The 24149-nt window shown below is 38.3% G+C and overlaps 11 protein-coding genes across 11 annotated transcripts; 4 read left to right on the plus strand and 7 right to left on the minus strand. All coding sequences in view use genetic code 12, as the record gives it.

Moving 5' to 3' along the window:
- Window positions 1-660: 660 nt before the first annotated feature.
- ATP5 (ATP synthase F0 subcomplex subunit OSCP atp5) lies at window positions 661-1302 on the plus strand (the record flags this gene model as incomplete). Its single annotated transcript, XM_001527378.1, has 1 exon — window positions 661-1302. One exon carries the CDS (start codon window positions 661-663, stop codon window positions 1300-1302), a length of 642 nt encoding a protein of 213 aa, XP_001527428.1.
- Window positions 1303-1921: 619 nt separating this feature from the next.
- On the plus strand, window positions 1922-3370 carry PVL30_002275 (uncharacterized protein; the record flags this gene model as incomplete). The annotated part of the gene is made up of 1 exon (XM_001527379.1): window positions 1922-3370. The coding sequence occupies one exon, from the start codon at window positions 1922-1924 to the stop codon at window positions 3368-3370; it is 1449 nt and encodes a 482-aa protein (XP_001527429.2).
- Window positions 3371-3675: 305 nt separating this feature from the next.
- Window positions 3676-4635, minus strand: DOT5 (thioredoxin peroxidase dot5; the record flags this gene model as incomplete). Its single annotated transcript, XM_001527380.1, has 1 exon — window positions 3676-4635. One exon carries the CDS (start codon window positions 4633-4635, stop codon window positions 3676-3678), a length of 960 nt encoding a protein of 319 aa, XP_001527430.2.
- A 3053-nt stretch (window positions 4636-7688) lies between these two features.
- PRP46 (pre-mRNA-splicing factor prp46) lies at window positions 7689-8996 on the minus strand (the record flags this gene model as incomplete). The annotated part of the gene is made up of 1 exon (XM_001527382.1): window positions 7689-8996. One exon carries the CDS (start codon window positions 8994-8996, stop codon window positions 7689-7691), a length of 1308 nt encoding a protein of 435 aa, XP_001527432.2.
- A 1821-nt stretch (window positions 8997-10817) lies between these two features.
- Window positions 10818-11453, plus strand: UBC12 (NEDD8-conjugating protein ubc12; the record flags this gene model as incomplete). The annotated part of the gene is made up of 1 exon (XM_001527384.1): window positions 10818-11453. The coding sequence occupies one exon, from the start codon at window positions 10818-10820 to the stop codon at window positions 11451-11453; it is 636 nt and encodes a 211-aa protein (XP_001527434.2).
- Window positions 11454-11612: 159 nt separating this feature from the next.
- LIS1 (Lissencephaly-1) lies at window positions 11613-13673 on the minus strand (the record flags this gene model as incomplete). The annotated part of the gene is made up of 2 exons (XM_001527385.2): window positions 11613-13432; window positions 13670-13673. The coding sequence occupies 2 exons, from the start codon at window positions 13671-13673 to the stop codon at window positions 11613-11615; spliced, it is 1824 nt and encodes a 607-aa protein (XP_001527435.2).
- Window positions 13674-14085: 412 nt separating this feature from the next.
- IST1 (Vacuolar protein sorting-associated protein ist1) lies at window positions 14086-14967 on the minus strand (the record flags this gene model as incomplete). The annotated part of the gene is made up of 1 exon (XM_001527386.1): window positions 14086-14967. The coding sequence occupies one exon, from the start codon at window positions 14965-14967 to the stop codon at window positions 14086-14088; it is 882 nt and encodes a 293-aa protein (XP_001527436.2).
- Window positions 14968-15520: 553 nt separating this feature from the next.
- HRK1 (serine/threonine protein kinase) lies at window positions 15521-17866 on the minus strand (the record flags this gene model as incomplete). Its single annotated transcript, XM_001527387.1, has 1 exon — window positions 15521-17866. The coding sequence occupies one exon, from the start codon at window positions 17864-17866 to the stop codon at window positions 15521-15523; it is 2346 nt and encodes a 781-aa protein (XP_001527437.2).
- A 493-nt stretch (window positions 17867-18359) lies between these two features.
- On the plus strand, window positions 18360-18551 carry PVL30_002282 (uncharacterized protein; the record flags this gene model as incomplete). Its single annotated transcript, XM_061119357.1, has 1 exon — window positions 18360-18551. One exon carries the CDS (start codon window positions 18360-18362, stop codon window positions 18549-18551), a length of 192 nt encoding a protein of 63 aa, XP_060975340.1.
- Window positions 18552-19474: 923 nt separating this feature from the next.
- On the minus strand, window positions 19475-20899 carry sof1 (the record flags this gene model as incomplete). The annotated part of the gene is made up of 1 exon (XM_001527388.1): window positions 19475-20899. The coding sequence occupies one exon, from the start codon at window positions 20897-20899 to the stop codon at window positions 19475-19477; it is 1425 nt and encodes a 474-aa protein (XP_001527438.2).
- Window positions 20900-22095: 1196 nt separating this feature from the next.
- Window positions 22096-23619, minus strand: PVL30_002284 (uncharacterized protein; the record flags this gene model as incomplete). Its single annotated transcript, XM_001527389.1, has 1 exon — window positions 22096-23619. One exon carries the CDS (start codon window positions 23617-23619, stop codon window positions 22096-22098), a length of 1524 nt encoding a protein of 507 aa, XP_001527439.2.
- Window positions 23620-24149: the final 530 nt, after the last annotated feature.

Below are 24149 nucleotides of genomic sequence, written 5' to 3' on the forward strand. Positions count from 1 at the left end.
GATTATACAATTTGGGTCAAAATTAAGAGTTGGTTATGTTGTAATTCTCCACATACAAGTATCTATGTATACATGTATATACGTCTAGTGTTGTTTTATACCGTTGAGAAGCTCATGGTTTCAAGCTCACATGGTAGCACTTACTTTTCCAACTCCTTATCCAATAGAAGCCAAATAATCTGCAATCCCGTATATACCGCGAAGAAGGAAAGAAAAAAAAAAATTGAAGAAAAACATCGAGAGAGCTCGCTTTGACCTTTTATATTCAAATACAAACACAAACCACATACATACATACATACATACGTACTTACATATATACTTACTTACTCGCACACACGCACTTTCTTACACTGTATACCGTGTATATATATATACATTTTTTTTTTCCATCCTCTATATTCAAATACTAAGTGCATCGCTACCAAATTCACTGCTTAGAAAAATTTCAACATTCTAGAGAGATCTCCAAAACTAATTAGTAGCTCAACTTATACTGGCTCTGCATTGGACAAACATACTTGTATAAATTCTTACGTTTAACCTTTCCCACTCCCCCCCCTTTTTCCAATTAAAGGTCAAGAACATACAGAATCTAGCTACACCCCACATTTTGTTATTTTTTTCTTTATACACCTAACTAAGAACAAAAAGCCAAAGATGATCTCCCGTGTTTTCACCCGTAGAATTGCTTCAACTGCATTCAGATTCCAAGCAGCCTCCAAGAAGAATATCCAACCACCAATTGAATTATTCGGAACCGATGGTGTCTACGCCAACTCCTTATACTCTGCTACTATCCAAGAGTCAGACATGAGTCAAACCTACAACTCATTGAAGAAAGTTGAGGATGTCATCAAAGGTGACCCCAAGTTGGAAGAGGCTTTGACCAACCCAGGTTTGTCAAAAGATGACAGAGTTGCTATCATCAAGTCTGTTAACAACAGCTTGGGTTTGGACAAGACTACAGGTAACTTTCTTTTGGTTTTGGCTGAAAACAACAGATTGGGTAACTTCCCATCCATTTTCAAGAAATTCGGTATGTTGAACGATGCACACAATGGTATTGTTAATGCCACAGTCACAAGTGCAAAGCCATTGGAATCCAAGATCTTGAAGAGATTGCAAACCTCAATCGGTAACAGCAGCTTTGTCGGTCAAGGAAAGACTTTGAAATTGAACAATGAAGTGAACCCAGACATCAAGGGTGGTTTGATTGTTGAAGTTGGAGACAGAACTGTTGATGTTTCCATCTCCAACAAGGTCAACAGATTGAACCAAACTTTGAAAGAGAACATTTAATTATAGCGGAAGTTGAAAGCAAATAAAAATGAGAGAAAAGAGAAATATAATAAATGAGAAACTGCAAGTGTTGCTTTAGCTTATAGCACGTTTATCTATTCTAGAGTTAAAAAAAAAAAAAAGAAATCAACAACAACATCAACAAGAGATTGTCGAATTGAAATCAAATACTTGAATTTTATTGCCACGTACAAGGCATGATGGAAAATCATGGAATGTAGTTTGTTTGTCTGTTTTTGTTTTTTTCTGGCAACGGATGTTTGGTTTATCAATTCTTGCCCCTCCCCCACCTCACTTTTTTTTCTTGACAATTTTCTTTATCTTCATCCGTTTTGCATTTGAGTCCTCTATATTTTAATTTGAGGTAGTTGGTGTAGTACGATTATTTTTGGTGTTTTAAAAAATCACCTTAAACCTAATAAAAATTACTAAAGAAGAATCAAAAAAGCCCAAAAAAAAAAGAAAGAAAGAAAGAAAGAAAGAAAGAAAGAAAGAAAGAAAGAAAGAAAGAAAAAAGCAAAAAGAGAGGTTGGCCTTGGAAAAACGCGTTTTTTGAAACTAAGTTGTTGCAAAAGCAGATAACACCTCCTCTGTTTTCATACATACATCAGTACATACAATGGCCGCTATCTCCAGAAGAGTACGTGCCCTCGTTGATCTTGCTACTGTAGTAGCCATATGTCTCAACCTTTTTGTTTATTTATACCCAGACATTCTCAATGATTCCAAGCAATGTAACTGGTCAAACACTAAACCCTTGCAATCAAAATACAAGTTTTTAAACAATAACAACATCCCGCAGAAGATCTTGCAACCACTTTTATTCAACTTTCCAGAGCTTCGAGAGAGCCAACCTATTCATAACGATAGCGAGATTCACATGCTTTTATTTGGTGATCCACAGATCAATGGAAATTGGCCACTGACCAAATATATAAAGAGACTCGATAATTATGGCAACGACTACTACTTGGGCCATATCTACGATCGAATGTCCAAGAGATTGAACCCATCACATGTTGCAGTTATGGGAGATCATTTCTCAAGTCAGTGGATCTTGGATTCAGAATTTTATAATCGAACATATAGATATGTTGAACGATTATTCACTCGCGACAAAGAGTACAAGCAAAATGTTCTTGACACGTATCAAAGACACGAAAATTACGATTGGAACCGTTGGTTAGAAGATGAAATGGCAATGGACCCAATGCACAGATTCAAATCCAGAGTTTATGAAAACGTTTATGACTGGATCCACCCGGAAACGAAGGAAGCCAATTTTCAAAACCCTTTGTTTATTAATCTTACTGGAAATCATGATATTGGGTATAGTGGTGATGCTACTTGGCAACATATGGCTAGGTTCCATCACTTATTTGGACAGAATAACTATGTCATCAACTATAATCGGGGCACAGAAAGGGAGTGGAGAATTGTGGTTCTCGACTCTTTAACTTTGGAAGGACCTGCATTGCAACCAGAATTTGTCAACTTTACTTGGTCCTTCTTGCACAATTTAAGAGACGTTGAGAATCCAAACTTTAAAGGATCAACAATATTACTTACGCATATACCAATGTATAAGAAAGAAGGTTTATGTCGTGATGGACCTGAACACAGATACTATATCGACAATGAAAGGGAACCATACAAAAATGGTTTATTGAGATCGCATAACCACCTTGCATACAACACTACGCAAGAAGTGATGAATATTGTATTTCCCAACGCCGACCAGAATGGTATCATCCTCACTGGGCATGATCATGAAGGGTGCGACGATTGGTATCATTTTGTTGATGACGAATGGGTGGCATCAAAGAATAAAGTTCAGCAATTTGCCCCCCATTCTCGCAAACCAGTTAGAGAAATTGTTGTGCGGTCAATGATGGGTGACTACGATGGACAAACGGGTATACTCACAGGAGAATTTGATGGCCATTGGAGTTTCAACTTTACTTATTGTTCATTCACTGTACAGCATTGGTGGTGGGCAAGCAAAGTATCTATGCTTATTGCAATCTTTTTACAATCCTTAATCAGACTCCATGCATTGTGGAACTAGAGATTTAGATGTTTTTTTTTCCTTACTTTATTTTTGCAAAAATGGAAAAGCAAAGCTCTGACGAATATGGACACAGATACATGCATAGACACAGAAAGGCACTTATACATACAATACTTTCTTAGACTTATTTATACAAAAAACAATTAAACAAAATTTCAATTCTTTTCTTCTTTTCGCTTTGTTTCTTTTTTTTTTTTTATTTTTTTTCAGTTTTGCTTTTCTTTTTTTGGAAAAATCGGGCTCAAAAACTCATCTAGCATTTGCTATTATAGTTTTCTAGAACATTGTAAGCAGTTCTTATGCTAAATTTTTTCTTCAGCGTCTTTGATTGCGTCTTCAACTACTTGGTCTACTGGACCTTTTGCACTATCAGCACCCTCAGTCTCTGCTGCTGCTTCTTTCTTTAAATTGTCGTACTCCCCAGTTGCAGCCTTGTTTTCAACATCCTTTACAGCATCTGAAACAATAGGATCCTTCAGCGTAGCATCATCTTCAACATCTTCTTCGTAACCACCATTCTCCTGAGCTCCCACTCCAGCTTCTGGTTTCAAAGTTGCGGCATCACCAGCATCAGAGTCTTGGCCATTAGCAGTTTTGGTATCCTTTTCAGCACTAGCTCCATCCTCTTTACTTCCATTTTCTTCACCTTCTTCAGCAATGTACTTTTCAATCTCTTCTTTAGCACCGTCAATACTTTGCTCTGGTGATATTTGTATTTTCTTTACAACCAATGCACCATCTTTGAAGATCCAGTGTGATCTCTTTGTACCAGTTGGTTGCTTTTTAGCTCCCAAGACTCCAATCAATTCTTTCTTTGGATCACTCAACAAATCATACTCAGCTCCCTGTTTGGTTTGGAAACTCTTTTGTGCTTTTGGTTCATCTGCGGAAAGTCCAAATACGGCAACATTGTTATCGTGAAGAAATTTGTAATTCTTTTGGAATCCGCACACTTGGCGTGTACAACCTGGGGTTGAAGCTTTTGGGTAAGCAAAAATTACGACATATTTATGGTCTGCAGCTACGGAAGAAAGGTTAACTTCTTTGTTATCCTGATTCAACAAAGTGATATCAGGAATGTTGTCGCCAATTTGAATCTCACTGGAGTCTTCACTATAATCGGCAGCAGAAGCGTTGGTTTTTTCATTGCCATTACTTTCCACCTTAGCTTTCTTCACTGGTGGCTGAGTAACTGTGGCGGGCTCTTCTTGCGTTGTACTTGATCTTGAGGCAACTCTTGCTGAACGGCGTAATTCGGTCATGATTGATTTGATAAAGATGACTTTAGTAGTAGTTTTTAGGGAAATAAGAGTTTTTAGTTGTATTCTCAAAAGAATTGAATAACAACAGTACTAATGATAATTATAATAATAATAATAATTACAATAACAACAATTAAGATAAAAAGATAAAAAGAAGAAGAAGAAAAAAACAGAGAGAGAAGGGAGGAGAGGAATAGAAATGTGTCGAAATATATTACTGTTGAGAGCAATTTGAAGATGAGGAAAAGTGTGGAGTAATACCGAAACGAAACGAAACGAAAAAAAATAAAAATATATATATAAAAAAAAGGAGGCAAGTTCTGGAAAATTTCATATTACATAATACAATAGGGGTTGAGATTATGACAAAGACAGAGGTTGAGACAAAGGTTGAGACAGAGGTTGAGACAGAGGTTGAGAATTGGAATCCGGAATTTAGGACAAATTTTTTTTATTTTCCTTTTTTTAGGGGGGAAGAGAGAAAGGGGCAGAGGAAGATCGTGTAAGTACCGGTATACAGGTCGATATTACTCCTAAAACTAGATTCACCAAGAGCCTTTATAAACAGTTGCTCCAGGTTATGAACGTTTTTGTGCACCCTCCGGCTTGCCCATCGCCCTTCCTTACCACTTGCTATCTGTCTTTGTCTCTACCTTTGTCTCCCTACCGGTTTCGTTGCTTCTATTGCTTGCGCAATTTAACTTCTTTTTTTCTTCATTTTCATTTTCTTTCTCTTATTTGAACTCTCCTCCCCCATCCCCCAGAAACACTTGTTCGTGATTTTTGGTAGTGGTAAGTAATAGTAGTATAGATGGTCGTGGCAATGGACGTGGCAATGGAATTGGCAGTTATTGTGGTGACTGAACTAGTGGTTTCCAAAGAATATGCAAGGAGATGAATAATCTAATTTCGCAAGTAAGTATTAGAGTAAAATGACGTTCAGAATATAGGTCTTGGCTTGATCATGATTCTTTATCAGGTTGATGATTTAGATTCCCAAGAAAGTACATTCAATAGTCAATTTTCAATTAACAAAAAAAAATAAAATAAAAGGAGAGGATAAAAAAGCAAGACGAAAAACTGATACTGCGGTGAAATGCTTTATTGAAGTTGACAATTTTTTACTGGTTTCTACCCCCTTTGATGTCACTGTCTCCAGCCAAAACTCTCTTGCTCGTTGTACAAGGAAGAATTTGTGGTGGTAGTTCTAGTGGTAGTAGTAGTAGTAGTAGTAGTAGTAGTAAACTATCTCTTAGTATTTTGATTCTCATTTTTCTTTGCCTTTTCTCCTCTCACTACATAAACATAATAACAAAACCGCATTCTTTTTATTTTTTTTTTTTTTTTTTTAATTCTTTTTTTTTTTTTGAGAATAGAAAAACCACACTAATTGCATCTTTTAATCAGTTGTAGCTACAGATCATATATATGCCCAGCACCGAGGACAAACCATCTACACAGAGTGGTGATAACACTCCAGCGGCTTCCCAGTCGATAGAAATCAAACAAGAAAGCGGCTCTTCCAGTAGCGATGAAGATCTTTTCAAAGTCGATGATATTCGGCTGGGCTGTAAAGTATACGTTTCAAAAGATGGCGAAGAAAGGCTAGCTGAGATTCTACAGGAACACACCAAAAAGGGAAGGAAAGTGTACTATGTGCATTACCAAGACTTTAATAAACGTCTTGACGAATGGATCGAGATTGATCGAATCAATTTCCGCAAAGCATTGATCTTACCACAGATTGCAACAGACGACAAGAAAGATACCAAGCAAAAGAAAAAGACTAAGCTGAAGGCTTCGAAATCCAAAGATGGAAAATCAGCCACATCATCGAATGTACAAACACCCAAGGAAGATAGTGCGCCAGCAATGAATGAAGATGAAATGGATTTGGAGAATTTGAACGTTCAAGGTCTAAAAAGACCGGGCGAAGAAGTTACCAGAGAAGAAGAGATCAAAAAGTTGAGGGCTGGAGGATCAATGACTCAGAACCACTCGGAAGTCGCTAGAGTGAGAAACTTGTCAACTGTTATTGTTGGCGAACATGTGGTTGAACCCTGGTATTTCTCACCATACCCAATTGAACTCACAGAAGAGGATGTGATTTACATTTGCGACTTTACACTATCATTCTTTGGCTCAAGAAAGCAATTTGAACGATTCAGAAGCAAATGCTCAATGAAACACCCTCCAGGTAATGAGATTTATCGTGACGACAAGGTCTCTTTTTGGGAGCTTGACGGGAGGAAACAACGTACTTATTGTAGAAATTTGTGTTTGCTTTCAAAGCTATTTTTGGACCACAAAACCTTATACTACGATGTGGACCCATTCTTGTTCTACATCATGACCACAAGGTCCGAGCGTGGACACCATATTGTTGGCTACTTTTCCAAGGAAAAAGAGAGTCAAGACAATTACAACGTTGCATGTATTCTCACTCTCCCACAGTATCAAAAACGAGGATTGGGAAAAATTCTTATACAGTTTTCTTACATGTTATCTGCAGTTGAAAAGAAAGTGGGCTCTCCTGAAAAGCCATTGTCGGATCTAGGATTGTTGTCATACCGAGCGTATTGGACCGACACGTTGGTAAAACTTCTTGTGGAACGAAATAATCCATCTTTGTATCGAAAGAACAATCCACATTTAGAAGCCAATGATGATTTTGACCGCAGCACACCACCTACATCAAGGAATGGCCATGGCCATGGTCACAATCACAGCAACGAAATCACAATTGAAGACATCTCAGCAATTACATGCATGACTACAACGGACATATTGCATACGTTGACTACACTTCAAATGCTTCGTTATTACAAAGGACAGCACATTATTGTTTTGACTGATCAGATAATGGTTTTGTATGAAAAGCTCATCAAGAAAGTAAGGGAAAAGAAGAAGCATGAGCTCAACCCAAAACTCCTCAACTGGACACCACCACAGTTTACAGCAAACCAATTGCGTTTTGGTTGGTGAAGGTCTATCATCTATTACCTGACTAAAACAATCTATCCACTTTTTTGTCTAAATACAGTGTTTCATTGTCAACCTGCGTCAGCAGCATTTGCATTTGCATTTGCATTGACACTTGCATTGGCACTGACTTCGACTTCGACATCAACATCGACATCAACATCGGCATTGCCCCATATTTTTATACTCTTGTCGCCTCCACATGTGATGAGTCTTAGCCCAGACATGTCGAAAGTTGAAGCGTAAATTGCAGCTCGCTCGGAACCGGGAAGGTTTGGAGCATATCCTGTTTGAAGCAACTTTCCCAGCGTGTATTCATAAAAATTCATTTTACCATCATCATAACCTGAGAACAATGTATTTGTGACAGGGTTTATGCTCATTGTATTGATGATACGGCTTGCTTGATCGTCATCGAATTCAAAATTGTTCAATAATTGCGCTTTTGGTAGAAGCCATTGCTTAATAGCCCCGCTTGAATCTCCAGATGCAAACGTATACTCGTCTGGATGTGCTTTCATTGCTCGAATACTTTTCGAATGATGAGTTATGGTGGTGAGACTTTTCTGGTTCCGCAAATCCCATAGTCGTATAGTGCCGTCCATTGAGCTGGTAATGACTTGGGGTTCATTCACATCGGCCACGATTGATGTAATATCATTTGTATGTCCCACAAGTAATGCAACTTCTTTGCTCGTTCGTATATCCCAAACTCTAACCACCGAGTCTCTTCCTCCACTTAGTAAAACATCTAATTCATCGTGTAATGCCAAGGCATATATTCCACCTACATGACCATGATAGTTTCTTATTTGGCACCCTTCTGGTGCATTCAGTCGTTCCAAATCCCAACATCGCAATGTCTTGTCTTCTGCTCCGGAAAACAAATAGGGGAATCTTTTGGAGACAATTAGTGTTCGCACACCCATAATGTGACCAGTCAACAAAGCTTTCATTTGCAGGGTTGCAAGGTCCCAGATTTTTATTGTAGAGTCCGAGGAACCCGTAACAAACCATTTGTTTGTTACTTCATCTAATGCCACGGTTCGAATCCATCCTTGATGAGCTCCAGCTAATGTTTTGAGTAGTTTCCATTGTGGTTGGTGATAGGTACTAGCTGCTGGTGCAAGTTCTTTGGCAGTTTCGACAACACGAGTAGACACTGATGTAATATGACTAGGTTTCGGAATCTCCGCTGTTGTTGTTGTTGATGATGTTGATGTATTAGTAGTAGTAGGGAACAAATATGCTAGCTTTGAATTTCTATACATTGCTTCAGAGAGCTCATCCGCTGGTGGTATCAAAGAATCGTCATCATTACCATTCTCACCATTACCATCAGGATATTTTGATATTCGGTTGAAAGTAGTTGTCGTCATTATTTTTGTATGTGCAATCTTTTATCGTGGTGCTATTGTGTGCTTAGAAGTTGCATATTGCGAAGGAGAAGAAATTAAGTGGAGTAATCAAGATGATGTGTTGGAAGATGTGCAAGATTCTGTATTTTGCGTGTCTTGCGTGTTGTGCACTTTTGCAATTTTCGATGTTTTGCGCTTTGTGGAGTGCGGTTTTTATCATCTTCAGGATCATCAGCACCTTCAGCACAATCAGCACCAACTGCCTCGTGCGCCTTAACACAACGATTATTGATCGGAGTACGATGCAATTGATCCAAAATTTAACACATATTATCCTCAATTCAAATAAAACATACAAAGTTATTGAGGTAATACCAAATGCCACTGACACAAAAAATGATGCTAACTCTCTAAATGGGTTTCAGCTATATGAAGAAAATTGTACTTTGGGAATTGCCGTTTCCAAATATCAATACTTGTCTATTTTCAAAGCATCACATTCGTACTTTTACCACCACAGAAATGAACTCTTGAGCATTGACAAATTGTCAAGAGATAATCTTTGGGAAGCTTATTATATGACATTGGGTTACTTGATAACTACAAATGAACACCATACTATTCTCAAATTGCATGAACGTATAGTGGACATTTTGCAGAACCACGAGCAAGATTTGGAAATTATATCCACGTTTCTCACGAGTCGTTTGTCAAGAATTAATAAAAGCAGCTCGTTATGGGCCATGCTTCGGCGGTGGGTTGTAAAGAGTTTGTCCATTACTTATGGAGTGAGGCAGAACCAGGCTCCAATACCTATGGTTGACCGAAAGTATATTTTACGTGCCTTGAAGAGTTGCGAATTTCATTTTGCCAACTATTATGCCAACAACTTCTTACGATGGTGCATATTGATAGGCTCAGTAGATGGTACATTTTGCAATTACTGGAGCGAAGATCTTGTTCAAGTGTGTCGCTCGCACCATAGTGATAGTTCACTATGGAGCACTTTAAATTTTCTTTTGAAACACAATAAGACTCAAACTCTGACTGAATTGTTAAAGCCGGTGATGAAAGAGTTGGCCAGAGAAAGTGTATGTGCGCATGTTACAGCAGCCGCAGTAGCAGCAGCAGCAGCAGCAGCAGGTCTGTGTATTGGTTTTGGTCAAAGTCCAAAGGTCCAATCAACCCCGAATGTAATTTCGGAACTAAGTTGGTTAATACAAGTAGATTGTAAAAACCTCACCCCATATATACAGTTGATATTGGCTCTTGATTCTCTTGATGATCTATACAAGGTCAAAGAGCTTGACTGGAATAGTATAAATGCATCATTGGAAATAAAGAGTAAAATTGTTGAAACTGTAGATAAAAGAATCAAGGAGTTCAACTGCACTGACAGAGACTGAGATAAACGAAAGAATTGAGCCGCTTCAAATGTGATTATAGTATTAGAGTAGGAGGCATGGAGAGGCGGATGGAAAGAGGATGAAGGCTGAAAACAATAACAGAATTAGGTAAAGACTTTAAGTTCAAATTTGAATCAAAATTCATTTTTTTAAACTTGCATTAATATTCTCTGTGCTTGTAGACTTGGCTGCGAAAATCGAATTCTTCTCGATCCGCATAGTTATGATGTTTTCCGTTCCGTTGTCTCGCGACTTTTAGGGAAATCAGTTCAATGTGCTAATACTCTCTTTCTCTCTCTGTTTTTCTCTATGTCTTGCACTTACACATACACACACTCTCTCTCTCTCTTTCAATTCATACATACATTTCCATAGACTATTCTCATAATTTCACCTACAAGAATCAATTCCACTAAATAGCATATTATAAATTCGAATGTTAAAGATTAGAGAGTTGCAGAAAAAGAGGCAAGAAGAAGCTGCTGCTGCTGCTGCTGCAGGAGGAGGAGGAGGAGGAGGAGGAGGAGGAGCAGGAATAGGTTCCACATCCAATTCGCCATCCCCTGCACCATCTTCCACTAATACTACCTCTAGTACCAAATCATCTGCAGCGCAGCTCCGGATCCAAAAAGATCTAGCCGAACTCGATTTGCCAAAAACCATCAAACTCCATTTTCCTCGACCCCAAGATGTGTTCTATTCTGAGCTCACAATCACCCCGCAGTCTGGGTACTACAAATCGGGGCATTTTCATTTCAAAATTGAAATTTCGGGTAATTTCCCCATTGATCCACCTAAGATCAAGTGTGTAAATAAGATATATCATCCAAATATTGATCTACAAGGTAATATATGCCTTAACATTCTAAGGGAGGACTGGTCGCCTGTGCTAAGCTTAAACTCGGTCTTGATTGGATTGAACTTCTTGTTTCTCGAACCAAACCCAAATGATCCATTGAATAAAGAGGCAGCAAACATGTTGGTCAAGGATAAAAAACAATTTGAGAGGAATGTCAGAAATCTGATGAGGGGAGGTTATGTTGATGGAGAATATTACGATCCCGTGGTTTGATTTGTGAACTCATCGAGCCAGATCGTGACAGCTTACATTATTTTGCGTTGAGTTGACAAAAGAGTGTTGACAAAAGAGTGTTGACACCAGAGTTATTCTTCAGCTACTTTGGTTTTACTTTTATATTCTATTTTGTACTTTAGAAATATAATGAACAAACTATTTCCACACTTTGACCAAGTTATCTGTTGCACAGCTAACAAACACGCATTTAATCCGAACTTCGATTTCTTTTAGTAAATCTTTTTCGACTTCGTCAATTCCGTGGAACCCGCCATTTCCATTTGGTTCAGAAATCCTTCCATTTTTTTCAATCTTTCCATTTTTTTCATTTTCTCCGTCTTTCCCACCTTTTTTGTTTCCTTCCTCTTGTTCTACAGTTTCTTTTATCAAATGACCGCCCTTCTTCCTTCTACTCATTCTTGCCATATCAATATCGGTGACAAATCCTTCGTGTCCCATCAAGCTTCTCACCACGCCCACAGAACCGGTTACATTCAAGGCTCCCAAATCCCATATTTTGATCGTCTTGTCATCACTTCCACTGAAGATATATTTACCATTCGGGTGTATTTGTATTGATTTTACCCAGGAAATATGACCTCTCAAAGTCGTAATCTCCCATGCATGAGATGAATTATGCTGTGATGGAAGTAGTGTTTGTGAAGATGCAATTATATTTGGTGGAGGTAGAAGCCATATTTTCAATGTTGAATCACGACTTGATGTGATGCAGTACTTATAACCTAGTTGGTTGTATATCGGGTCCGTGAGTAGTACTTGCGGGATTGTGGGGAAAAGGTCTGGATTGGAAAGAATGAATGTGTCCAAGTATGAATTCGAAAGCCAAGGAAGAAACTTTATGCATTGGATGACATGAGTGTGGCCAAGCAAAAGAGCTATTCCTGTGCTTGTTTGGGCGTGTGTGAGTCTTGCTGATTGGTCTGATGAGCATGTAAGAATAAAGTCACCATAAGATGGGGTTGTAGTTATGGAGTACGCATTTGTACTTGCATCCATACTTGTACTTGCACCTGCATTTGCATTTACGACATTTTTCTTGGTGTTGTAAGTTAATTGCGGTGTTTGTGATTTGGAAGAAATATCCAAGTCCCTCACCCAATCTGAATGAGCAACAAATGACCTGGTGCAGTTACCTTCAATTACATTCCATGATCTGACAGTTGTATCTCGTGATACTGAATACAATATTTCTGGGGAATCAATTGAAAATTTGATTGAGGATATAGTATGCTCGTGCCCTCGTAGTGTACGCAAGTGTTGATATGTAGAAGCATTGTACAATCGAATGGTCAAATCGGAAGAACACGACGCCAAAATGTAAATGGGATCGGTTATACCATCTCCGTAGTAGTCTATCAGATCCCACGATATTATCAATTGATGTACATTTTTCAAATGTGCTTTAATCACTTTTTCCGGCAAGTTAGATTCATCGTCAGATGCGAAATTCCACACATAGATGGACCCGTCATTACACCCGCAAAATACAAGTGGTAATACCGGGTGGATAGTGACACAATTAACAATCGACTGTGTTTGGAAACTATGCAAAGACTGCAACGGCAACCAATCAACTCTGTCTTTTCCCATAATAGGCGCAACTTGGCCATTTTTCTGTTGCTCTTGTATATTATCAATATCTATTATAGATCTGACATTTGCCAATTCATTCTCCAAATCAATTATTTTCTTTTGTAGTCGTAGCACGGTTGACCATTTCTTTTCAAGGTACTGTTCTATAATATCCTTTGAAACATGGGGACTATCATTAGACCCTGGTAGTAGTATTTGTTGTAGTCGAGTGTATAGTTCAGGTTGATTTGCATTATTACATAACGGATGTATATATTGTAATATTGCCTTGTTTAGCTCTGTCTGCTGTCGTTCTGTTAAAATTGCTGGTGTATTGAGGTTCATGATAATACCTACAGCCGTAATGACATCCGCTGATGGTGCTTAAAGTCGATAATAGTACAATTAATATAGGTAATGGTAAAGTACATAGGTCTATCTATTAAAGGCAACTGAAATTAGGCTCTATTGGTAATGTAAACATTTGTTGTTGTTTTTTTTTAAAAAAAATAAAAAAAAAAAATAAATAGAACAGAAAAAAATGTAAATACGCCGCAAAGATTAGACATGGAAACGGAATTTCTCAACTTCTACGCAGTAGTACATCCGCAATCGAATACCCATTAATCAACAGGTACAATTCTCGCACCTAGTCAACATGATGGAGAGGTAAAAAGAGGAGAAATGAGCTGGTGGATTAAAGTAAAGAATAAAATACATAGTGTATGAGATCTTGCGAGTTGCTCAATTGTAAGTCTTTGGTGTTTAATATCGATATGTTTCCATTTGGAGAAAAGTTAAAGAAGGAAAGCAAAAATCGAAAGATAAAATAAGAAACAAAAGAACATTTACGGAAGAATTTGAAACCCGCTTTGTTCTAATGTTTATTTATAAATGATTTCGAATAACCAGATGTTAGTTCCATCAATGAACTGGTTCAACCATTAAAATAAAACGAAACGAAACAAAGCAAAGCAAAGAGAAACAAGAATGTCTGCCACTAGCGCTTGCCACTCAAACATTTGAACAAGTCCACCTACTTTGGAGTTCCTTTCAATGCAGCAAACCTAGCTCTCAATGCATCAAAATCGTCCTGTGGCTTTTCGTCTTTCTCTTTAATACCACCATTGTTTGCAACTTTCTTTTTCATCTCGTCTACTTTCTCAGCAATAGGATTCTCCTTGTTTTTTTCTCCAACTCCCCCGCCTCCATTGTTGTTGTTGTTATTGGCATCGTCATTATTATGGTCACCTTGCTCACCTTCATTTTCCACCACCTCCTCCACCTCGTCTTCGAGACGAAGACGGAGTCCTGAATATGGCACACCATAAGTCTTTGCAATCTCACAGAGGTACAAATCCACCAACTCTTCACTTGGTGGATCGTATCCACATCTTCTAATAATTTTCTCGGAAATATACCCTTTACCATTCTCCATTGCTTCTCTTGTAAATTCAACGCCATATCTGGAAACCAAAATGTCTCTTAATGTCACTAATTCTTTAAGGTCGGTGTGTGGCGCACTATATATTATTGATTGTATTGGTTCGAGTAGTGATGGATCGCAGACCGTTGCATTATTAAATTGTTTGTCATTTTTGCTCTCGTCACTTAAGTTAGATGAAGTGGTTGTTGGTATATTGGTTGCTGTGTTGTTGATGATCATACCGAGTCGAGCAAGCAATAACTCAACATACAACTCTAGATATTCCATCAACTCGATATATATATCATCCCGTATAATATTCTCAACTTTAATTTTAGCCAGCGACTCCTTACCCTGCGATAACAAATGGGAAATGTTTCGCCGTTGTTGTTTAGCCATCGCGGTTTGCTTTTCTTGAGTATATTGAAGTTTAGAGAGACACATCTTTAGTGATGTTTTCAACCTCGTAGGGTTTATCTGATTCTTCGACATTGTCAATTGGTGAATTCAATAAATGTTGAGATAAGAAAGGGATTTGTGAGCAAAATATGCAGCAAAGGTATAGATGAATTATTTGTTTATCAATTGTGTTGTTTTAATTTTCCTTTTTATTTTTTTCGAATTGATTGTATTTTTTGGCTATTTGGTTATTTGGTTTTATATCAATTCGACGCTTTTGCTAACATTCTCAACAAATTCGGCTTTACAGACAAAAAAAAAATAAGGGATTGATAAATCTACGCCACTTAAGTTTATGTTAGAGCTCATTAAAGAAAATCAACCAACATAAGACGAAGCAAACTCAAACCCAAACCCAAACCCAAACCCAAAACCAAAATTAAATTTATTAATATTTAAAATTAAAAATTAAATTAAAAATGAAAATAAGATCTAGAACTAAAGCTCGAAATGGTGTTTAACTATTCCTTTTCTTAATTTCTATCTATCTTTAGACTACGTGTTACGTGTCAAGTACAACAACGAACGTAATCAATCTCAAAACAATCTCATTGCTTCAATTCAACTGTTGTTTGTTCTGTTTATGTTACGACTCCAACACAACTGTATGCAGATGTTGTGGGTTTCCCTTTACCAACACCTCCTCGTCATCCTCGTCAAATCCCAGTCCGATATTATCCCTCGACCGCGCAAACCTCTTCAACGTACAGCACTCAATCTCCTTTATCCATTCGTCATTTAATATCTCCTCAATACTTGCCCTCTCCTGTGGGTTCACCATCAACATCCTGGAAATAATCGATCTTGATGCATGCGGAAGCAAACGCATTAATCTATATGGCCCGTGTATTTGCTTGGGGCTGGGTCTTTTGCCTTCTTTTCTAGCTTGCTCTTTCCGCTCATCATGCTGTTGTTGTAATTGTTCTTGTTGCTGCTGCTGCTGAAGATGTAATTGCTTGTTTTTTGGATCTGCCAATTCTCGTTGACGCCGTTCATTGAATTGATGTTTAAGCTCGTTTTTTCGCTGTTCGTGCGCATCGAGTTGAACATCAATCTCTTTCAATTGCGCAAGTATATCTTGCTCTTGTTCTTCGGTGAGAACCTCCTCAGCAATCTTGGATTCGGTTTCTTCCATTGCTACATCCTTAACCTGTTCCTTAGATTGATTTCCCGGTTGCTGGTTCGCATTGTTTTGTTCGTGTTCGCGTTCCAGTTCCGATTCCTTGTCTTTTTCTTGTTCTCGATCTTGTTCTACTTCTTCATCCACTGTTATTTCTACTTCGTGTCTTTCTTCTTTCCCCACTTGTTCCAACATTTTTTTCCGCTTGTTCAGTCTAACAATTATGTTTTTCAACTTCCTTTGCTGAAGTAATAGTTTATGATATTCATTGCTAAGATAATAATCATGGAAATTATCGTCGGGCATACAATAAAGCTTAAAACTATTGTCTTTATCCACATTAGGGATCTTCCAAGGAAACCTCTTCAATGTCATACAACAATATATGATTGCAATTGACCACAAGTCAACTGGTTGTGGATTGTACGAATTCGGAGACTTTAACACCTCGGGAGCCAAGTAAGGGTCACTGCCAACAATACCATGAGAAGGATGTATCACTTCCTTGTTACTGCCAAATTGATCATACGGATACTTGAAAATCACCGCACTTCCAAAATCAATGATTTTTAAAATTCCATCCATTGTTATGACACAGTTATCCAACTTTAAATCTCGATGCGCAAGTCCCAAATTATGGAGATAATTAACCCCTTCCAAAATCTGCTTTAAGCAACAATTGATCTCATTTCGTGACATGTCTCCACTCATAACAACGGCGAAAAAGTCAATGGGTGCATATTCCATTACTTCAAAGTACTTGTGGTTTTGATGGATAATGTCAATGGTTTTGATAATGTTTGGATGCTTCAATGTCGAGCCGATGCAATACTCAGCGGTACATTTTCGAGTATAATCTTTTAATGTTTCTGTTGACCTTCTTGCTCGAAATTCCTTCACGGCAAATGTCTTTGAGTCTGAAGGTCGAGTGATTAGTTTGACAGAGCCACCTGCACCACTTCCTAATTCCTTACCGATTTTCCCATATTTCTTTACCAATGGAGAATTGTCGTCTGTGAATGGATCTCGGTTACCATTTGCATTGTTTGATGAGTGCGATGCATTATGAAGTAATTGCGATGATGTTTGATTGATCATATTCGCTAGTGACGTGCTTGAATGTTCTCGTGTAGACAACCCACTATTGTGACCACTGCCAAAACCACCAGCAACACCACCTGGTTGTGGAGGTGATAGATGACTCGAATTCGTCGAATGACCTTCTCTCTTGTTATTGGAGGTGTGTCTGGTTGGCTTAAAGAACCGTTTGAGTTCAGCCATTGATCCCTTTTTCGTAGTTTGATCCTCGTGTTGCAATGACAGAGGATGGTGCGGGGAGTTCACTCGTGGCGATGAAATGTTTGTACTTGCGTTTGTATTTGCATTTGCACTTGTACTTGTACCTGCATGTGCATGTGGTTGTGGTTGTGAATGAGGGTGTGAATGCGAATACGAATGCATTTGTGTTTGTGAGGGAGACCGTGATGCTGATGGAGATGGTGTACCACTTCCTCTGCTTTTGCTGCCGCTTGGATGAAGATTCGATGGTTGGTGAACTGAATGAGCAGATGACCCTGCTGGCGGTGTATGTGACGCACTTGATGGGTGGTGCGGTTCAGGTGAGTTTCTTCCAGTATTGTTAGGGGAACTCATTGATACAGAGTCATCCAGATCATGCTTACCAATTGTGAAACCTAGAAACTTTCGGCCACCAGAGTGGTTCGAAGTTGATGGAGACAATTCATCATGATTGTTATCTTTACCGTGTTTGCTATGCTTGGAAAACAAATTCAACTTGTGTTTATCAGGCATCTTTTCCTACTTGTTAGTGAGTACGTATAAGGCAGAAGGGATGTGGTAACTTTAAGAAAGAATGGAAACGGGGTTGAGGTTGGGTTTGAAGCTGAGGTTGAAATTCGTTCTTTTATTTGTAATTTTATATTAAATGTACAATTATGGGGACAGTGTGTGGTGGTATTGATAGAAATTGAGCACAACTATGATGATGGGTATATTTCTAGAAATGTATATCCCTCTGTATTGTAAGGCTGGACCGATACGGCTATTTAAACGGTGAACGGCAATTGGAAAACCTTGGTTGCGTACTTAGTCCTCCTGCTTCAAAGGTGGGTTACTAGCTTCAAACAAAAAGCGAACTTCTATCTAGCACTTGATGGCGATAGTGGAGGTGCTACGAATTCTATTGTAATTGTAGTTGTGGGTGCTACTAGTATATGTGGTATAAGTAGTCGCAGTAGTATTAGTATGAGTAGTAGTAAATGACAAAGCTTCCACTTCACAAGCTATGAAATATTGCGCGAGGTTAGTTGCTAGTTTGAAAACTGAAGTGGAGGAAGGAGAGGGGGAAGCGTTAGAAGGAGAACAGCTCGTAGGACCGCAGTCGATGTTGAACAGCAAGTTGAATGATACAAATTATTGTGGTGGTGGTGGTGGTGGTGGTGGTGGTTGTGATAATGGTGATATTTTGTGGATGTAGTACTTTCTAAGCAGTGAATCCCAGACTTTCCAATTTCTAGCGTGACGTTGATTTCACGTTCTTTTTTTTGGGGGGAAAATGTGTTCCCAAACTTTTTCCTCTCTAAAAATAAAAATAAATCTTAAAAATAAAAAAAACAATGTAAGAATAAATCTTTTTCCTCCATATAAAATATACATAAAAAGAAAAAAATAAAACAGAAAAGCCTGTCCTCACTTGTTCTATCTTGAAGCAGCTGTATTGTTTTTTTAAGGTTATTCAAGAACAATTAAAGAAGTACTCTAATGAGGTTTGTTGTGGATGATAGTGTCGTTGTTGCGGCTGTTTAAATTCTATAATTTGGCCACTCTATAAGTTGATTTTAATAAGTCTTGGGGTATAAGTGGTAGCAGTTGCTATCAGTTAGCATGTATGTAGTGGTGGTGGTAGTGGTGGTGGTGGTAGTAGTAGCAGTGGTGCTGAATGCGAAAAAAAAAAAAAAAAAAATTTTGAAACTCAAAAACATTATTTCGCGCATTCATTGATTGGACGCGAGACTTTCTCGTGCCGAGAGCAACAAGGAAAACTTCTTGCAACAGGTGATTTCTACATGAAAATAAAAATTTCTTCTAAACGCATCAAAAGTATACAATCCAGTACAACCATAATGTGTACAAATATTTAGGGTCTCAGGTACACTATGCAAAGTCGGTTATGAGAGTTTACTGAGATGTTTTTATTTGCAAGAAACTTTTTGACAGCTCACTGGAAAAAAAAGAAGAAGAAGGTTTACAAAGAGAAACAAGTAGAAATTGCAATATGACAAATAAAAAAATACAAAAAAAAAGCCATTGGTATATGTGTTTTAATTCGTTTCTGTAAATTTAAAGCCTGGTATGTTCATTTCCCTCTTTTTTTGTGTTCACCATCCGTCACTCTGAAACCTAATTAACAGTTCCCCTGACATGTCTTTCTCTTTCCAGCCTCTTGTCCTTTGCCGATTTTGAAAACTTAACCTCATTCTCCCTCCTACGCTTAATACTATCCAACTCGATCTTTTTAATCTCTTGTGCCTTTTTCACCACCTTCGGTACATGACGATGTCTGCTGATTCTCCTAATCTCGGGCATGTCCTTGAACCTCTGCTTCAATTTCTCGTCATATTCTAATTTGTTTCTTTGTTTCATTGATTTGATGTCAGCCCTTTCTGAGGCAACGCTACGCCATACACGTAAATTGGTATCGTCTGATCCACTGATTATATATTTGGCATCCATAGTGAACTTTGTACAGAATACATGCTGCATTCTCTTGGTATGGTATATATCGCGCGAATGGCCATCGCGTGCATTGTAAATACGAATGGTTTTATCGTATGAACCAGTAACAATTTGCTCACCAGTAGGTGAGAAATCGACATCTGTCACCGCAGCAACATGGTCTTTGTATATATTCAAGGAGTGCGACATTTTACGCATATCCCACAAGTAGGCGTTATGGTCCTCGTTACCTGTAACAAAGTTGAATGCCTCCATTGGGTTCCAACTAATACAATTGTTGCGGAATGTAGTAATTGTTCGTTGCACAGCGGTATTTGTTCTGATATCATAGAGCACAATAGCATTATCCAGACCACCACAGGATGCCACAAGATTAGTCTCTGTGTGGTTAAATTTCACAGTGTTGACATTATCGATGCCCCATGAGAGATTGGAAAGATAGTTGGACCTGTTTGTATCCCAAAGCTGGATTTGAGCACCACCAGTGACAAAAAGAGGGTCATTTCTATGGTGGTCCACACCTTTGAACCCGTGTTCACCAACAAAGGTCTTGATCAATCCAGTATCTCTGCTTCTACGTGCGCCCCGTCTATCTTCCTTCACTTCTTCTGCATCTCCTTCGGCATCATCTTCGCCCGTATGGCCAAATCCAGAACTTCCCATGGCCCATAGCTTAACAGTCTTGTCATCTCCACAACTCAACAATTTTCCATCGTTTGCATTAGTAGTGGGCACAACCGATACTCCAGAACACATCCCGTAGTGTGCTTTAACACTACCTATCTCTTCCCTAGTTCCCAAATCCCAAATCTTGACAACACCATCACCAGCACCACTCACCATTTGTCCAATTTGATGTGGGTTCTTTGCCAAGTGGTATACTCCATCTTCGTGTCCGTCCCCTAGTTGGCCCAAAAAGGGTTTAGCAAACATTCGCTCCAATTTTGTAGCTGTGAGTGCTCTAGTATATTCTCTCGCACGCTCAAAAGGGTGAAGGGCAGGGTTTAAATTACGTGGCAATGCTGAAGCTTGCGTATTGCGTGCTGGTATATATGTATCCGATGACCGCGAGATTGTCTTTACCTTCATTGTAACTGCTTTTGACCGGATTAGTTACGCGATTATAAGTGTGATGTAATCTGGTTTATTGAAACTGGTTTGATTGTAAAAAAAAAAAAAAAAAAAGAAGAAAGCGTTGTATTCGTGTTGTTGTTCTTAAAAGCTTTGTTAATATCTGTTGTTTAAAATGTTTTATACTCAATCTTAAGGCATCGCTAATCCGCTTCTCCATCCCTCAACATTTTTTTTTTTTTATTTATTTACTATTATCGTTATTATTTTTATTTTAATTTTTATTTTTATAATTTTTTTCTTTTCAAAATATTTTATATTGGAAAAACTTGTTAGGTCCCTAAAAATAATGCACAAGAAGTTGCGACGAGGAGTGTGTTAAACAAAAATAGCTTTTTCTTTTTAACAACGACTAGTTTAGAGAAATGGTTCAGAGAAACAGCTTATGCATCGTTATTTGGCAAACTTTGATATTAAGCAAAATATTTGTTTGTTAAATAAATATAAAGAAAAAAGAAAGAAAAAATGGGAAAAAAATGGGAAAATTAGTATAGATTATAGATTAAAATTATAAATAATGCAATAATACAGAAACTACATTAGGTGATTAGTAAACGATAAAGGTTGTCGAGACCAGCTAAGCTCCAACTGCAATGGAGTCTCTTGGAGCTTTAAGAATCATAACCAACAATGTGACCCCTTCTAGTTTGGTTAATTATTAATGTAGCAAATTAAAATCGACTGAAGAATAATAGCGGTAATAGTAGTTGCAGTTTGTTAATGAGGAGAAAAATCTATAAATTTGTAGTAGTAGTAGTAGTAATAGTAATAATAGTAGTGATGGTGATGACGGTGGTGGCGGTGGTGGCGGCGGTTGAGTTGGTTGAGTTAGTGGGAAATAGTGTTGAATTAAACTGGTGTCACATTACATGGTTTTATTAATGTAAATCATTGGTCGAGGGATATCTATATGATTTGGGGATGATCGATTTTTGGTTTCGGGATGTTTAGTATTTGGTGTTTGACACACATAGAGTATGAGACCTGCTTCATACTCCATTTACCAAATTAAGTAAACTGTTGAATGGAAAGAAAAGTAATTTGCCCATGAATATTTGCAGTTTCGCAGCTCTTGTCAAAAATAATAAAAATATAAAAATGTGCAAAAGAAAGAATAATAAAACATTATCAGGCAATGACAGGCAATATCAACATTACAATGAGATATCCAACACCAATGCAACATCATCGACATTGGGCTTGGCCAAGTCTTCCAAAAAGGGCAACAAATCCAACAACTCGTTGTCATGTGAGTCACTGAACCACGAACTGATTGGAATTGAATGATCAGGGTGGAAGATATACGACGCTGGAGAGTTATCTATAATGATAATATCCTCCAATGGTCTGCCAACTTGACTCAAATTTTTGATAAAGTTTCCTTGATAATTGTAACACGAGTCACGGAACAAGCGATGATGGATAGCCAGATTTCCCAGATCCAACTTGTTTAGCAACGGGTCACCATATTTTGAAACCGATGCAGTGAATATCACAACTTCATACCATTGACCTACTTTTCTCAAAAACTCATCAACTCCGGGCCTTTTGATAACGTAAACATGATGGACCTGGTTATCTATCTCAACAGGAATGACAAAGTCCGCAGTACGAAGGTACTTGAATGATGAATGGACTAAAGTCTCGTCCAAGTCGAGAATAAGACACTTGCGGTGTTGCAACTTGGGTGGCTTGGGACCCAACAAATAACCTGTTTCCTGGTTATATGCTTGTCCTGTTTGCAATCGCGTGAGATCCAATGTTGATGTTTCGGACTTATAAGAAACATCATCCCTGGCACCATTGCCGTCTTCTTCTTCATCATCATCATCATCATCGGAATACTCATCTACATCTGTATCTATTTGGTTTCCATTGTTGTTGTTGCTGTTGTTGTTGCTGTTGCTGTTGCTACCGGCGGTTAAATTGGTTGGCTTTGGCGGTGGTTGTTCATTGGGGCTGACTTGGGCAATTACGTCGCCGGCACTTACAGCATCGGGGTTCTGCTTGGCTTGTTTTAGTTTTTGTTCTTTTGCAAGCACGTCCAGTGTCAAATCAGCATTGTTTGTGGATGATTTTGGTGTATTGTTGGTCGAGTCGCCATTTGTGTTTGTAATTGTATCAGTCTCATGTATTGATGGATCGTCGTCGTCGACGTCTTCATCTAAAAGATTCTTCTTCTTTAGCGGTACTGTTTCGTTCACATTTGCATAATTGTTTGCTGCTGAATTTGTTTTCGATACACCATTCAGGTGCACTTTATCTCGAGAGACATTTGCAGAACCATTGGAAGTAGCGTTGTTTAGAGTAGGGGTAGTAGGAGTAGTCGTAGGAATATGCGCGCTCTGTGATGTTGATGTTGATGTTGGATGTGGTGCTGGTGCTGGTGCTGGTGCCGGTGCCGGTGCCGTCAATGGTGCTTTGTGTGATGTAGGTTGCTTATTATTCTGATTCGTTGCTGGTGAGTTATTGTTGTTAGCCGCCAATTGGGTTTTTTGCAGCGACAGCAGCAAGGATCGTTGTGGACTCTGCTTCAATTGTTGCAGGTTCTTTGACTGTTCAGGTTGTTTTGTTTGAGTTGCAGATTGGTTCTGAGTCTCATTCTGGTTGCGTGTCAGGTACTTATCTTCTCCGTCATCCGAAGATGCTGAGCAACAAAGTAAAGATAAAACGCCCATTGATGTTGATGAAAAGAAAAAGGGGGAGACGGTAGAATGAAGATAGAAGAAAGAGGGGGAAAATAAAAAATAATAAAAGTGTGTAAGGGAGGTTAAGGTGTAAATAAGTTTGCTGATATCTGCAATTAACGATAACGCGTTAAACGTCGTTTAAAAACTGTATTGGAGTAAGATTAAGGGAAAGTATGAAAGCAAGCTTTGTTACTAGTGCCTGGTAATGATTCGGTTCCGATACTACTGGTGGTAAATGAGAAAATGAAGGTGCTTTATTACCGCGTCGTCTTGAATAGTAGTAATGGCGGTAGTGGTAATGGTGGTGGTGGTAGAAGTAGTAGTAGTAGTAGTAATTGTTGTTGTAATTGTTGAAACGTGCAAGGTTTTTTTGGAGTCAACTACTTTGAATGATGAATCTTGTTGTAAAGTTTGTTTTTTATTTTCCCTATAAAAAAAAAGGGGGAATATAAGTAGAAATGGAAACAGAAAAAGAAGAAAAAGAAGAAGAAGAAAGGGTTGGGTGTGTTGCCGCTCTT

The sequence above is a fragment of the Lodderomyces elongisporus genome, chromosome 2 (assembly GCF_030384665.1).
Source record: "Lodderomyces elongisporus chromosome 2, complete sequence".
Lineage (NCBI taxonomy): Eukaryota > Fungi > Ascomycota > Pichiomycetes > Serinales > Debaryomycetaceae > Lodderomyces > Lodderomyces elongisporus.